We start from the raw sequence: 13,788 nt of genomic DNA on the forward strand, positions 1-13,788 counted from the left end.
GCTAAGAAACCACTGAGGTCTCAGATTGGCCAAAGAGGACAAACATCTAGTCGTAGATGACTGAAAGAAGATATCCTGGACTGATAAGTCAAGTTTTTCAAGGTTTTTCTTTGACATTGGACAAGTGGAGGATACAAAGATGTGGCAGGCCTAAAAAAAGTATCTATGCAGATGAACAAAAAACAGATCTCCTTAAGAAATAGGAAAATATCCAGCAAAGACCTGACACAGGACCCATCTGCTGTTTGCTGAACCTCGTCAGACATAATCTCAGTGGAATATGAAGAAGCTGTTTTTGAGGAGGAGAAACTAAGATAGCTTTCATCCTGTTAATAAGTTTAATCTTCATTTAAGCTGCATTTTTTAATTCGCTCTGGTTATTTGAGAGTGACAAATGCACAAAAAATGCAATTATGCACAATGTTGTATGGACATAGTCAGGAGAGAGGTAAAACTGTGTCTGCATCCATCTGCATCATGTTCAGTTTAGAAATGCAAAAAACAAGGAATCCGTCCATCTTCTATTGCAAAATGGTCAGAATGAACATGCTCCTAAAGTCTGTTTGATTACTTTGCTATACAATCTGGAATGATTCCTTGATGTGGGTACACACTCTAGCTTTTATTTGTTTATTCGGACAAACCCGAGTGTCACCAGGCGGATTATAGCTGCCAAAATCATTTCTCTGCAAATGGAAATAAACCTAATGACCTCGGTTGTCTTGCCAACTTTTAAAGACACCGAGTGTGTGTGCGTGTGTGCACGTGCATGCATCTCACTAATGGCTAGAGTTATAGTTGTTTCATTTCAGTCAGAGTTATGAAGTGTTATGGAACCCTTTTAGGTTTTAACCTCCCTTGGCAGTAGTTAGGATCTATATTACAAAGGTTAGGAGGCTTTGCAGTCGCTCATTTTTGCTTTTTCTCTCTCTCTCACAGACGCGTGTACACACACTCACACATACTTGAATAAAGTTGCACTGGTCATGGCCTTCATACATGAGCTATCCTTAAATTTAATCAAAAGTCCTAATGGGTTGTGTGTGGGACGTTTCCCTCTGTGTGTGTGTGTGTGTGTGTGTGTGCGAGTGTGTGTGTCAAAGGAGGCCTTAGAGGCAGCAGCGGTTGATTGGAGGGCACATGTGTGATGTGGCTGAGAGATCAAACACACACTGTTGATAAATGTGAGAGCAGAGTGGGCAGTGCTCTTTTTCTTCAGCCCTGATCAGTGTTGGGCTGTTCTCTATTCATTACACAAACACACACATGCTGCTTTCACAGAGTGACAATAAGAGAGCGGTCAAGCACGTTTATATTTGACCATTTATCTACGTTTGTGCGCCATGCTTATATTTGAGTGTTTGTGTCTGTAGTTTGTGTGCTTGTAATGAGGTCAATCTCCTGCGTAGAGCTAAAACCTCAGTGTCTTTATCTCTGTTACATGGCCAGAGGATTATTCTCATCACTCTCAACCCTCTGCCACTCGTCCTCCATCGCTACTCTCACTGAAAATCGACTTTGTGTTTTTGTTGACAGTGAGTGTATGTAGACTGTGCTGTAGGTCTGTCCAACATGCAGCACAAGCTCAGACACACACAGCCTTGCACAGACTTCTTGTTACCACTAAAGGTGTTTCATATCCCTTGAGTCAAAGCACAAAGAAATAAAAGTATTTCATGTTTTTAGAGTTGGTTGTGTTTTTCATTTTGTTGAAACAGTAAAAAAAACAAAATCGAAACCACACTATATCTGAAACATCACTGAAGGTTCATATTTCACTGTCTATTTAAATCTCCTCTTGTGAGCGACTCGTGGGTCAATCTGTGTCACTGAATTCATATTAAGTTCAACAAAGGGCCTTAAATACATGTTGTGTGTCCTGGGCAGGGCAATATGACCAAAAATATTTATCACCATATACATTTGAAAATTTACGATAACGACATAACTGACGATATAATTGACACTAGACAAAATACTTTACAACTCCACAACTTTATTAGTGCAAAAACCCCATCAATGTATTTTCACTTAAACAAGCAGCTGTTTTTTATCTGCATTAAAGTTATATAAAAATGTAACAGTGCAAATTCCTCGCTGACAGTTTAACCAAAAGGCATTTCCAGTGGAAACTGGCCGACATATCCTCAGCATAACCATGTATAATATCCACAAAACTTAAAAAGAGCTTATACACACACAATAAAGTAATATTATGTTGAAGCACAGTACGTATCACTCCGCGAGGCTACGATAGCCGTAACGCTCCAACAATCCATCAAGCGGTGCGGCTTCGTAGCTCAGCAAAGTCGTACTAAAACATTTGACAGATTTTCGAGCGCCGTGCACATAAAATCGTTTCGAGGTCAGTAAACACAACCAGAGTTCATACATAAGACACACGGGATTATAACGGGCACTGTCGATTTTCTGAAAAATCAAAGGATTGTGCCGTATTTTCCAAACAACACGGTAATAACGACGGCCCGCTAGCATGTGCTACCAAAAATAGTGCTTTGTAGTGTGTCTGACGGACGAAAGCCAAACCAGTTCCACACCACTGAAGTTGCAGCATTTTTATAAACCAGTTCTGGTTCATCTGTTTCATTCAACGATCCGCTTTCGCCCTTCTCATTCTGTGTCGCCGCCATGCTTTTTCCGCCATGTGCGTATGAAAACAAAGGCACTGCGCATGTGCGTTTTACCCATATTCTATCGCAATATTTCATTTTCTTATCGTTGCCCGACATCATACCGGTTTTACTGTGAACGGTACGATATGTTCCAGCCCTACTGCAAAGTACAAGCAGCTGCAATGAACATTATTTCGTCAGTGTGTTCATAAACTTCTCAGTTGTGCATTATGTGTACCCATATGGAAAAGATATATATAAATCTTATAAAGTTTGTATCTGTCTTGTGTGAAACTTGTATGAAAAGCATATAAGAGTGAAAACAGATATAAGATCCCTTGAAAAATTATATAAATGAAACTTGTATGTTTTGGATACTTAGTAAAACAATGTATGAAAGTAATAAGAGAGTGGCCACTTTCATGAGTAAATCATATAAGCCTTCCATGATTTACTCATGAAAGTGGCCACTTTCTCATTACTTTCATGAGTAATCACATATAAGTTTTTACTATTTCTTTTCCATATGGGTATATATTATGCATGCTTTTTATTCATGTCTAATATATAGCTATATAGAATGGCTAATCAACCAGTATAAATATTTTTCATGCTAAAAAATTTTTTTTTCTTTTTTTTTAAATTAATTTACAATTTTACAAAAAAGCTGAAAAACCTGCTAAAACATGTTTTTGTTTTTGACAGAGAGGCCAAATTACAGTTATTTATTTGCTTTTATTTGTCGAATGTTATGCTTGACTTCTTAAAGAAGTTCAGTGTGCCGGCTCACATTTGTGCATAAAAACATCAGTTTGTTATTTGCCTAACAAATAAAAATGTCATTTTTAATTTTAAGCGTGTGTGTGTGTGTGTGTGTGCGTGTGCGTGTGCGTGTGTGTGTGTGTGTGTATTAATCCAAGTTACCTGACTCGATAAATCCTTCAATTCCTTTTTTAAAGTATTTTTCTCAATCGTTCATTCTCCTCCTGTATGTTCTGTATTTGCTGCAGAAAGTCCTAAATACGACTGTAGAACTACATTTTTACATAAACTGTGTTTAACACCCGCTTAATCTCCGTCCACCAATATTTAGGAGAATCTTTGTTTATGCAGTTTGGATACGACTTTTTCTTAGTGAACGGTTTTTACTTGCAGCAAAGTCAGTGCTTGTCCTTGTTGGGCTTTATAGCTTCTGTGCTTGTCCACTAACCAGATAAAGTGCGTGTGCTTTAGAATCCACTGTGTTAACCTGGATCGGATGTAGATTCACAATGACAAAGATTAATCAGCTCTAACACGTATATTTCAGTATCTGAGTGCCAATTTAGTTCAATGCAGAGGAAAGCATTAGGTATTAACAGGCAGTCTGTCCAGTGGAGCGTGTGGTGCTTACCCATGCTCTGTGTGGTTCTTAGCAGAATAGACGGAGGCCATAAGGCAGATGTTTGCCCACGCTTATGAGTGCTCTATTAAAACAGTCTCCAGTATGTGCTGGTTGTCTAAATGGCTCTTCTTTTTAGAGTGCAATATTGTTTTATTTGATGTTGTGCATGTGTTTCTGCACATGCCCATATTCACCTTTTTTGTTGTACAGCGCGCGCACACACGTCTGCCTCTCTTTGCAGTCTGTTTCACCATAATTGCTAACACCCCCCTGCCCTCTGTTCACTTCACACATGACGTGGCCCACCTTTTCACCCATCTGTCAGAACTATTGTGAGTGAGTGTGTGTGTGTGTGTGTGTGTGTGTGTGTGTGTGCATCGTGAGCTGTCATGCGAAGCCCGAGCGGTGTTGATCAGCAGGCCAAGCCAATGGCATATGGCCATGACCTGGGGTGCTGTGGCATGTAGGAATGCAGGATAGCGAACTGAATGGACAAGAGCTCATGCACATGGCTGCACGGATACTGGCATGCCAACATTGCATATGCAACTGATGAAGTGGAGTTTCGAGCACCCATTTGTGTCTTTCTCTACCTCCTTCCTCCCTTGCTGATATCAGTGCCAACGCCTCGGTCCCATCTCTCAAAAAAGTGTGGGAGGAGTCGTCTGTTGAGGATGTAAATCGAGTTTGCTGAGCTTGGCGTGCTCATATTTTAAGCCACATGTCAAAACACTCTCATGTCAGGCAGGATTCAAAGTGAAATACTGAGTAGACAACAATGTTTCCTTTTTTGTTGTTTTTTTTAAATCACTTAAATAACATCTCTATCATAAAGCTTCTGTTGACCTCATATTTCTTGTGACAGATCCAAGGTACAGTATAGGCACACAGTCACATACCGCCCTGTTATTAAAGCTGGTGGTGGCAGATGTAACCGAGCTATCCTTCATCTAGTGAACTGTAGTCTTTAGTTCACTAGATGAAGGTGTAGTGAAGAGAGTGGTTAAAAGATGAAAAAAGGCCCATATGAGCAGACACAAACCAAAGTGTCTCACCTGAGACGCTTATTCCAACACCACTATTTCATGATTAAAAAAGAACTATACACATGTGGTGCACACTCTTCCATGTATTTCATGTCAGTGCCATCTGACAGGAAACATGTTGGTACACACTTTCTGCAGTAACTGGCCAGGTGTGTTAAAGTGTATACAGGCAGGATTTCCCAAGCTCTCCATTTATTCTTCAGCTTACTACATCCCTCATTTCTCATCTTGTGTATACCTGAGTGCCAATCCTACTCATGCGGGACATGTGTATTATTCTTAGGATTATTGTCATGCTGGATTTTGGTCCGTCTGAAGACATTCATGGAAAACTAAAGCGACTGATTCATCTGAGCTCCTTGAATAATGATGACTTAGAGGTAATTCAAAGTAATATACCCCTGAGGATTTTTGCACATTTGCCTGACTCATTGGCTGGCAGATACAGTATCCTGCATGTAGATATATCAGCAGTCTTTCAGCAACTGTTATTATTTTTTTGCATTTGTTTAATGAATTACTGCCGTGGTGTTTTCTTCCTCAGTGGCTACAGTGATTCATTTCCTCTTACTGCTGGTGCAGATTTTAATCCATTGATTTTACAATGACCGTATTACAACAGTGCTTACAAAGGGATAGAATGTGAGTGCAAGTAAAAAGGAGAACATTGGCATTGCAGGCGATAAAGACTTAACCCTTGCTCCTCAGTATTTTGGATTAAATGTAGACTATTTATTACGAGCTGTTTGGGCATGGAGGATTAAGTGGTCCCTCACTTCTGCAAGAACAACTCTGGGATTGTCATGGGATAGAAGCAGTGCATTAGTACCGGTACTTATCATGCTGCTCACAGTGGGACCGCAGAGAGTGTGATCACTGAACAAGTTGACTTGACCTTTCCTTTAATTAGGATCCCAGGAAGGTTACGAGTGGACAAAGAGCTGAAAAAGCAGCCCCGGTTTGACAGATATCCTGTGTCATGGTGCCTCTACCATCAAGTTCTTTATAGGCTGGTGGCAGCAAGTGGTCTGAGCCTGATAAATCCTCAGACAGAAGAAGAAGCTTTTACCTCAGTGGCTGAGGGGGAAAAGGAGAGGCAACCCAATTACCTTTAGAAGCTCCTGTTCAAAAACATTTCATTGTTTCATTTGGTGTTGTGTTTTGTGTTGTTTTGTAGAAATGTGTTGTTGTGTTTCCCAGTTGAACAGTCACTTTGAGGTGTTCCCAATTTGAGAGACAAAACTGAACATAAAAATCAAACGCAGAAAGAAAAATCACAACAACAGACTTTAAATCTCAGAGCATTACTGAATAAAACTGACGTTTACAGTGAGCAGCCACATACGTACACTTTCAGGTCAATCCTCAGTATCTTAAAAATATACCATATATGATTATTTCATAAATAACTGCTTTTACTTCCTTTTCATAAACACTGTTGTTAGTTTGTAATTCTGATGCTTGGTCTTGCTTTCCTCACCCTGTGAATCAGTCAGATTTGTGACTGTTGATTAGGTGAAGTTTGTCCTAGTAAACAGGGTTCATTGCAGTTGGTTCGCACGTAGTAACAGAAATCCTGAGTTGCTACGAGAAAGACTGAAAGAAAGACGGTGCTATTTTTACACATGGGGTAATCAGTGAAGTGGAAACAGCTGAGGGAATGAGACACAGGTGTAGACGATCTACATCACCATGGAGGGAAGTAAAACTCACACAGGAACCAACCCGAAGCATAACTACTAAACACGGTGACAAACTACGCTGCACAAAGGAACCCTGGGTACACCTAATAGGAATCAACATAAAAAAATGTTTTTTCAAAACCTAAACCGTGGGAGGAAGCCGGAGTACGTGGAGAGAACCCACACAAACAGGAAGAACATGCAAACTCCACACAGAAAGACCCCGGCCTGGTGGTGGAATTGAACTCAGGACCTTCTTGCTGTGAGAACTATTAGCAATATTAGCCATTACTGATAAACAGACTAGTTAGATAAAAGATGAATAATCATGGGCGGCTGAATGGAGCGCAGGTGGAATATTGAGCTGTGACAGAGCGGATCACGGACACGTGGAGAAGCAGAGGGTTGCTGGCTGTGCAGAGCAGCAGGGGAAGTGAAGCTGATCAGAGTGTGGAGAACCAATCAGAGCAAAAGCAGAGCTGCAGACTGAGGCGCAGCAGTGGGACTGGTGGATGTAGACAGCATGACAAACTCTAATTTTTCTGCTTTTACATTCATTTATTAAAGTGTGTTTCCTGTTCTGTTGTAGCCACCTGTGAGGTCATTTTTACAATGCAGCCTGTGATCGCTGCAGTCTGTCAGTGAGCGCTCTGCTTATTATAGCTGTGCTGTTTGTTGGAGCCTTTATCTGTTAGTAGGTTACTTGGGACCCTGTGTAGTTTAGTGAAATTTAAAAAATAAATGTAATCCCTGTTTTATGAAGTCATTAAAGATGTATGCTGTATAATCATTCCACCCTGGAAAAAGAACAGTTCAAAGAAATCATTAAAAGCCCACAATTACCGTGACATTCATGCCCATGATGGGTGTATGTAAACTTCTAACCACAACTGTAGGATGTAGTTTTAGACCAGTGTTTTTTCAGTAACTCGTTTCAGCTTAATGACAATACAAGCCAAAGCTTTCGATTAACAAGGCGCAGTGTGTCTGCGTGTTTTGTGCTGCCGATCCTACCTGTAGGATGCAATTGTGTTCTTTGGCTCTCTGTTGAAAGAGCAGGAATGTGTGCATGTGTGTTCAGCGTTTGTGTCTAATATTGTCTTAAACTGTTTCCCTCTGAAGCCTTGTCAGACATGCCGTACTTAACTTAAACTTGCACACACAAGCAGCCACACACACAGGCGCTCACAAACACACACGTGTGTGCACATATACGTGCTCACCCAGTCTCAGAGCCATTGTTTCTCACACAGCAGGGCACAGGGTCGATTGCCAGTAGTGGAGCATTATCAGCCTCCCTGTGTGTGTGTGTGTGTGTGTGTGTGTGTGTGAGGGAGCTGGTTCACGGGCCGGTCAGAGCCGCCTTATTTCCTTTTAATTGACTTAAGATGGGCAAACAAGACCTCAGCAAGCACACGGTACCCATTACACTCATGCACAAGAAATACACAATACCAAGGTGCACGCTAATGAAGCACACATAGTGACACACAAACAGCCACAATTGCCCCTGCGTGTGTTAGCTACTTTACAGTTCCATCAGGCTAAATGAGGGGGTTGTGTTTTCCCAGTCAGCACTGCTGCATTCCAGTTGCCTGCAGCTCTGCCAAAACTCCTCCGTGATTACTAATCTTTTTACTCACCTTGCTGATTACAGTTTACCTCGGTTTAGTTGCATGTAGTCCGTTCCAAGGTCGGCATCAGTAAGTGGGCAATATCGTTGCTCGAGAGTGGTTTAACCATGCTAGTGGCAACCTGTGAGCGTTATCATAGCCAAAAATTCTTTACTACTAGCCCCAAAAGCTGCCATAGAAAAGCCAAAGGGCTCTTTAAAGGTAGACTTGATTGTTTTTTAAACTGGGAACCAGTTTCATTTGCTCTAAAGAATGTGTTTGACCCTCAAACAGATGTCTACTCGAACCTTTCTGTGCTGGGCAGGTCGGTGTGTTTAATATGAACACAAACATCTCATCTTCGTTTTGTTGTTCTGGTTGGTCGCAGTTCAAATTACAGTTTACTCTGAGCTTGCTGATAATGCTGCAGAAAGTCAAGTTTAATTTGGCCTGTAAGATTTATACAATTGGAATTTAAAAAAACAATCCCGTGCAGCACTCCTCCAGCTCCGTCATAAACTGTGCAAATGGTGAAAAGTTGCAACAATGTTTCCGTCTCATCGAACATTTTAGGCTACAAGAGAAGCTGCTGAGGACAAACGGGGGTCTTTGGGGTTGTATGTACTCAAACTAACTACATGCTTTACTCACTCATCCACCCTCCAACCCTCGATATGCATCCTGAGGAAAAACGAGTATGCTATCAAAATTTGACATCTATTTCACCAGCAAAGATTTAAAGGCAAACTTTTTTTGTTTTTATTTCCTGTTTGTCTCCTGCAGGTTATTCCTAAAAAACAGAAGTCCTCGCTCTGCCAGTCACCTCAGTTCAATTGATTTGCTTTGCTTTTGTTCCTCACAAGCATGCATCATTTTCATTGTCCATCCATCCATCCATCCATCCTTCCACCTTTCCCCCTCTCTTCACTACCCAACCATTGTTTTATCATTGGTGTATGAGAGAAGAGGACAGGCGGAAGGAGGAGGAGGAGGAGGAGGAAGAAAGGAAGATGGACAGCTTTCTACTTTTCTGCCTTTCTGTTTGTGTGACCATTTGTTTTTGTTCTGTTATGGCCTTATAGATAGTAGCCATCCTGAACCCAAGTCGCTTAAATAAAATCAATAGATGTATTAGAAAAACTGTCTTAGTACCTGTAAAAAGTCTTTATACCACTTAATACAGTAATTTACCAAGGCCATATTTATATTTTTCCTTTTGTTCCTATCCATCAGGTGCTTCAGCCAGGAACCTGTAATAGAAGGGTTGTGTCAATGGTGCACCAGTCACAACTTTAACCATGCTGCTTGTAGGGGTCTGAGGTTAGGTTGGCAAATAAAGTTAGGGTACGTGTCTGGATGAGCGTCGTTAGGGTACGACGCTCATCCATTTATAGCCTATAACTGTACAGGTCAACATTTTAAAAATGAATGGGCGAGTTAGGTGGTGATGTTTGGAGCTGCCCAACAGACTCTGTTGTAAACAGGAGTATGGGAGAACCCGGCTTTGTGCTATAATTAATTGAAACAAGGCATTGCTGTTGTGGACGTAAAAACAAAATCTTCCACAGAGTCAGAAATCACAAAGATGTCACACCCAAATTAAACATTTACTATTAAAGAAATGAGTCCTAAAGTTAAAATTGAAGCTAGTTTCTCCAAATGTATGGAGTGTAACATACAGCAGAGCAGGATTCTTGCCCATTCAAGCATTTGGTCCAACTGTAGCTTAACCTGTTGACCCAGTCTGCATAAATTGAGTTGCAGCCTCCTAATATACTGTTTGAAAGAGCTTCTTGTTACCATTAACAAGCAGGAAAAGTTAATAAAGTAGCTACTAAATCTCTATATTATATTATAATTTGTGTAACTCCCGAGAAAGGTGATGGAGAGGTCATTTGCTTTAACAATGGGAAAAATATGATATGGCCTAAAATAATTGAGCTTTTATATGGTACATGTTATACACTTAACACCAACAAGTACATTATTTCTTAGGTTCTATTAAATATACATGAAATACATTCATTCTGTTTCCGAATATCAGCTGCCTCATGTGGAGCAGTTACACAGTCCTCACAGCTTTCACTGGGGACTGAACCACAGGACATTGGGCTCAGCTGCATCTATTGTGATTCAATTTTTCTGCACAGGAACTCGCACAAACATATTCAGCGCACACTCTACAGCATTTGCCCTTTAGGCAGAGAATAAAGCACATATTATACGTCCATCTTAGGACGAGATGGAAAGAAGGGTCACAGAATGAGAGAGGAAGTGCACAAGTGCACTCATGTCTGCAGAGTAATCGACAATATGAGACTCATCCAGAGTTTCCTGCCCATACAGTCTGGCATAAGCAGATATTACAATTTTTTATAGAAATGACCTTGTAGGAGTGCTTCCCTATTAGGTGATGATAATGGAAATAGTCTGCATTGGCAGCTCATGATGACATTTTTCTGAACATTTGCTTTGGTGAGTAATAAGAATTCTGCCGTGCGCTACTATGAACGTCGCTGTACTCTCAACAAACCAGCAGGAAAAAAGCTCCCGCCGTAGCCTGTCATCAGGTGTCGAGCGCCTGCATCATAACAGTGCCTGTTGTGACCTGGAGCCAAAACACTTCACTAGTTTTTATTTATGTATTTAATGGTGTCCATGTAAAGTGTTTCGATAGTTTTCACCCAGACTGCTTTCACTGCTGTGATACCAGGTATTGCCTTACAGTGTTGGCCCAGCTAAAAGAAGAGCTTTTCTTTCTGAACTGAGAGAGATGAAAGATTCTCACCTTTCAGTTTAACCCTTCAGTTGTTGTGGTGCACGTGTGTCAAACAGGATTACTGTATCCTGGACCACCTCAGTATTATGTGTTGACGGCTGGTTTCAGTAACCAATACATTTATCTTGTCTGTAATAACGAGTCCCTAAAGTTGTATTTTTGTGTATTCAAAGTATCCAATCTTATTTCACATGTAAATATCCATTATGTAATCCATGTGATTTTCAGTAAATGTTTCCATATTGCATTATCATTAAACTTGTACATGTTTTGCTTTAGGCTGGGAGTTTTTAGAGATGTGCACGGTCTCACACAGATGCCCATACTGCATCATTTATTCTCAATTCCAGCTCATTTGAACATTACAGTGAATTTGTGAGGACAGCCTGTCATTACGTAGACCTCTTGTGCAGCATGTTTGAGACAGTGTGAATTGAAGTCCTGTCTATGTGCATGTGTGTTATGTGTTATTCATAGGTACAGATACCTGGTGAAAGTTCTGACAAGAACTAGAAAGAGAGATCATATTTCTCCCATTTTAGCTTCTCCTCATTTGCAAATTAAAATTCTTCTGTACAAGTTCTTGTAGTGCCATAGACGCCCTCTCTATGTTTCCTTTGTGATTAAGATGATAGTTAGGGCTGGAGCAGGTGAACCTGAACCGTCAGGCTTGTGATGCACTGAGTATTTCTTCTCTCTCACCTCTTTCACTCCACATGCCTTTATAAACCACTTCTCTCCTATAGTGTGTGCCTATACTCTCCTTTTCCCTCTTTCTCCTCGCCCCTCAGCCGGTCATGGCAGACCCCGCCCCACCTTGATCTTGTTTCTGGCTGAGGTTTCTTATTGATATTGCACCAAATCACAAGAACAGTTGCATCAAGACATAAACATAAATAAGAAGCACATTAAGGGGATGAAGGGGATCTTTGCTTAAACCAAATGAATAAATAGACACAACATTTCCTTAATAACCAAGTAGAACATTTCTTTTATGCATACACTATCATGCAGAATTGTAAATGCATGCACGCTTATGTGTGATATGCGCTTTCATAAGTCCAAAAGTATTAAGTAGTCTGCAAGTTTTTCTCGCCAACTATGTGGAATCCAGAGAGAGTGACATAGCCAAAGTATCCTCCCTAAAGATGCTTTGCCAGGGCTTTAATGGAGCCACGTTCAGTTACTGCTTGTTTGTGGGTCCTCTGCCCTCAGATTTGTATTGGGAAAAGTAAGCATGCTAATTAGGACTGTGGTCTCTTAAGTGACTCCTTTCTGTGCCTTGAGAAGCTCCAGATTTGCATTTACCCCTATATTTTGGGGGAGTATTTATCATTACTGCAATGTGACATCCTATCTGCTTGGGACAATTGCTAGTGTACTGGTTCCACTGGCAGCCATACATCTCCACCATGTTTGATTGATTATGTTAAGTCCTTCTTTTTCTAGATTTTTTCGGTATTGTAATCTGGCCCTTCTCTTCTTGATTGTTACCAGTGGTTTGCATGTAAACCCTTGGCATAAACGCTCTGTATTTACACGTATGAAGGCATTGCTTGATTGTAGAGTTTGACCACAACAAGCCTGCGTGAGTATTCGTGAAATGGCTCGATCCTGTGAGGGGATTTTTCTTTACCAAGGAAAGAATTCACTTTAGCTTTCTTCAGTTGTCATTTTTGTGTCGTCGAGCTCAACAGCACGTTCCTTTCTTTGTAAGATTCCACTTAATTGTTGATTTCTGTCTCTCCTAAAATTTCAGCGCTCACTAATAAGTTCTGCATTTGGAATCAACTCCAGACCTTTTGTCTCCTCAATATGTCATTAAATATGTCAACATGTCATCGAAGAAGCAGACGCACTGCTTGTATGCCAACAGCAGAGACTATTTAAAAGTAAGGTGATAATTTTGTTACCTGTGCTTATCAATCACACCTTGAACGATTCACTTACAAAATCGAATGTAACCACACGTAAAGACAAAAGTAGCCAAACTGTGTCACCTTCTTAAATACTTGGATGTACATACAGCTACCTGCCTGAAGAGCATTTGGTTTATTTGTCTTAACAAGCTGAAAGCTAAACTTTCCATGTGAAGAACGTCACACCACAGTCAAGTGATTTGCGGGCAAGGAAGAAGGTCCATCTTTGCAAAGTTCAAAGAGCCACCAAACGTAATTTATTCCAGCGTAACTTTACTATAGGCAGGCTTAATAATGTGAACCCTGCTGACACCCTGTGTCCCCGAGTTCACATTTTGCTATGTACAAGTCTGTGTTGCACTCCTCTCCCAATTTGAATCATTACTCTCCACTTTGTAATCAGCTCCAACAATTATAACCTCACAGCGTGCCTCTGATTACTGTCCGGGTGTATTTTGGAGTGTTCTGGGAATGTTGTGGAAAAAACCCTGATTCTGGTCCCAGCAGAACTCTAGGTTACACACATTTACAGTAACCCTGTCTGTGTGCTTGTGTGTGGGTTGCCGTTCGTTTGAAGTGCTCATTCCCCCTAAATTACAGTGCTGCCATAATGAAGTATTACCATGCAATTCCAAGGCAGACCAGTACAAAGAAAGCGATCGTGTGTGTGTGTGTGTGTGTGTGTGTGTGTGTGTGTGTGTGTGTGTGTGTGTGTGTGTGTGTGTGTGTGTG

The 13,788-nt window shown here is 40.9% G+C and overlaps 1 protein-coding gene across 3 annotated transcripts in view; it reads left to right on the top strand.

The window, feature by feature from the left end:
- bcas3 (BCAS3 microtubule associated cell migration factor) overlaps positions 1-13,788 on the top strand; it is a 302,830-nt gene that overhangs the window by 154,904 nt on the left and 134,138 nt on the right. The window contains exon 23 of one of the 3 annotated variants that reach the window (XM_005752009.2): positions 9,142-9,306. The exons of the other annotated variants lie outside the window; for them this stretch is intronic. Within the exon in view, the coding sequence (XP_005752066.1) occupies positions 9,142-9,152 (11 nt within the window). The 3' untranslated portion in view covers positions 9,153-9,306. Of the gene's footprint in view, positions 1-9,141; positions 9,307-13,788 lie in introns of those variants that run through there. 3 annotated transcript variants of the gene reach the window in all.

This window comes from Pundamilia nyererei, unplaced genomic scaffold (genome assembly GCF_000239375.1).
Source record: "Pundamilia nyererei isolate P.nyererei 1_Seehausen unplaced genomic scaffold, PunNye1.0 scaffold00338, whole genome shotgun sequence".
Classification (NCBI taxonomy): Eukaryota; Metazoa; Chordata; class Actinopteri; order Cichliformes; family Cichlidae; genus Pundamilia; species Pundamilia nyererei.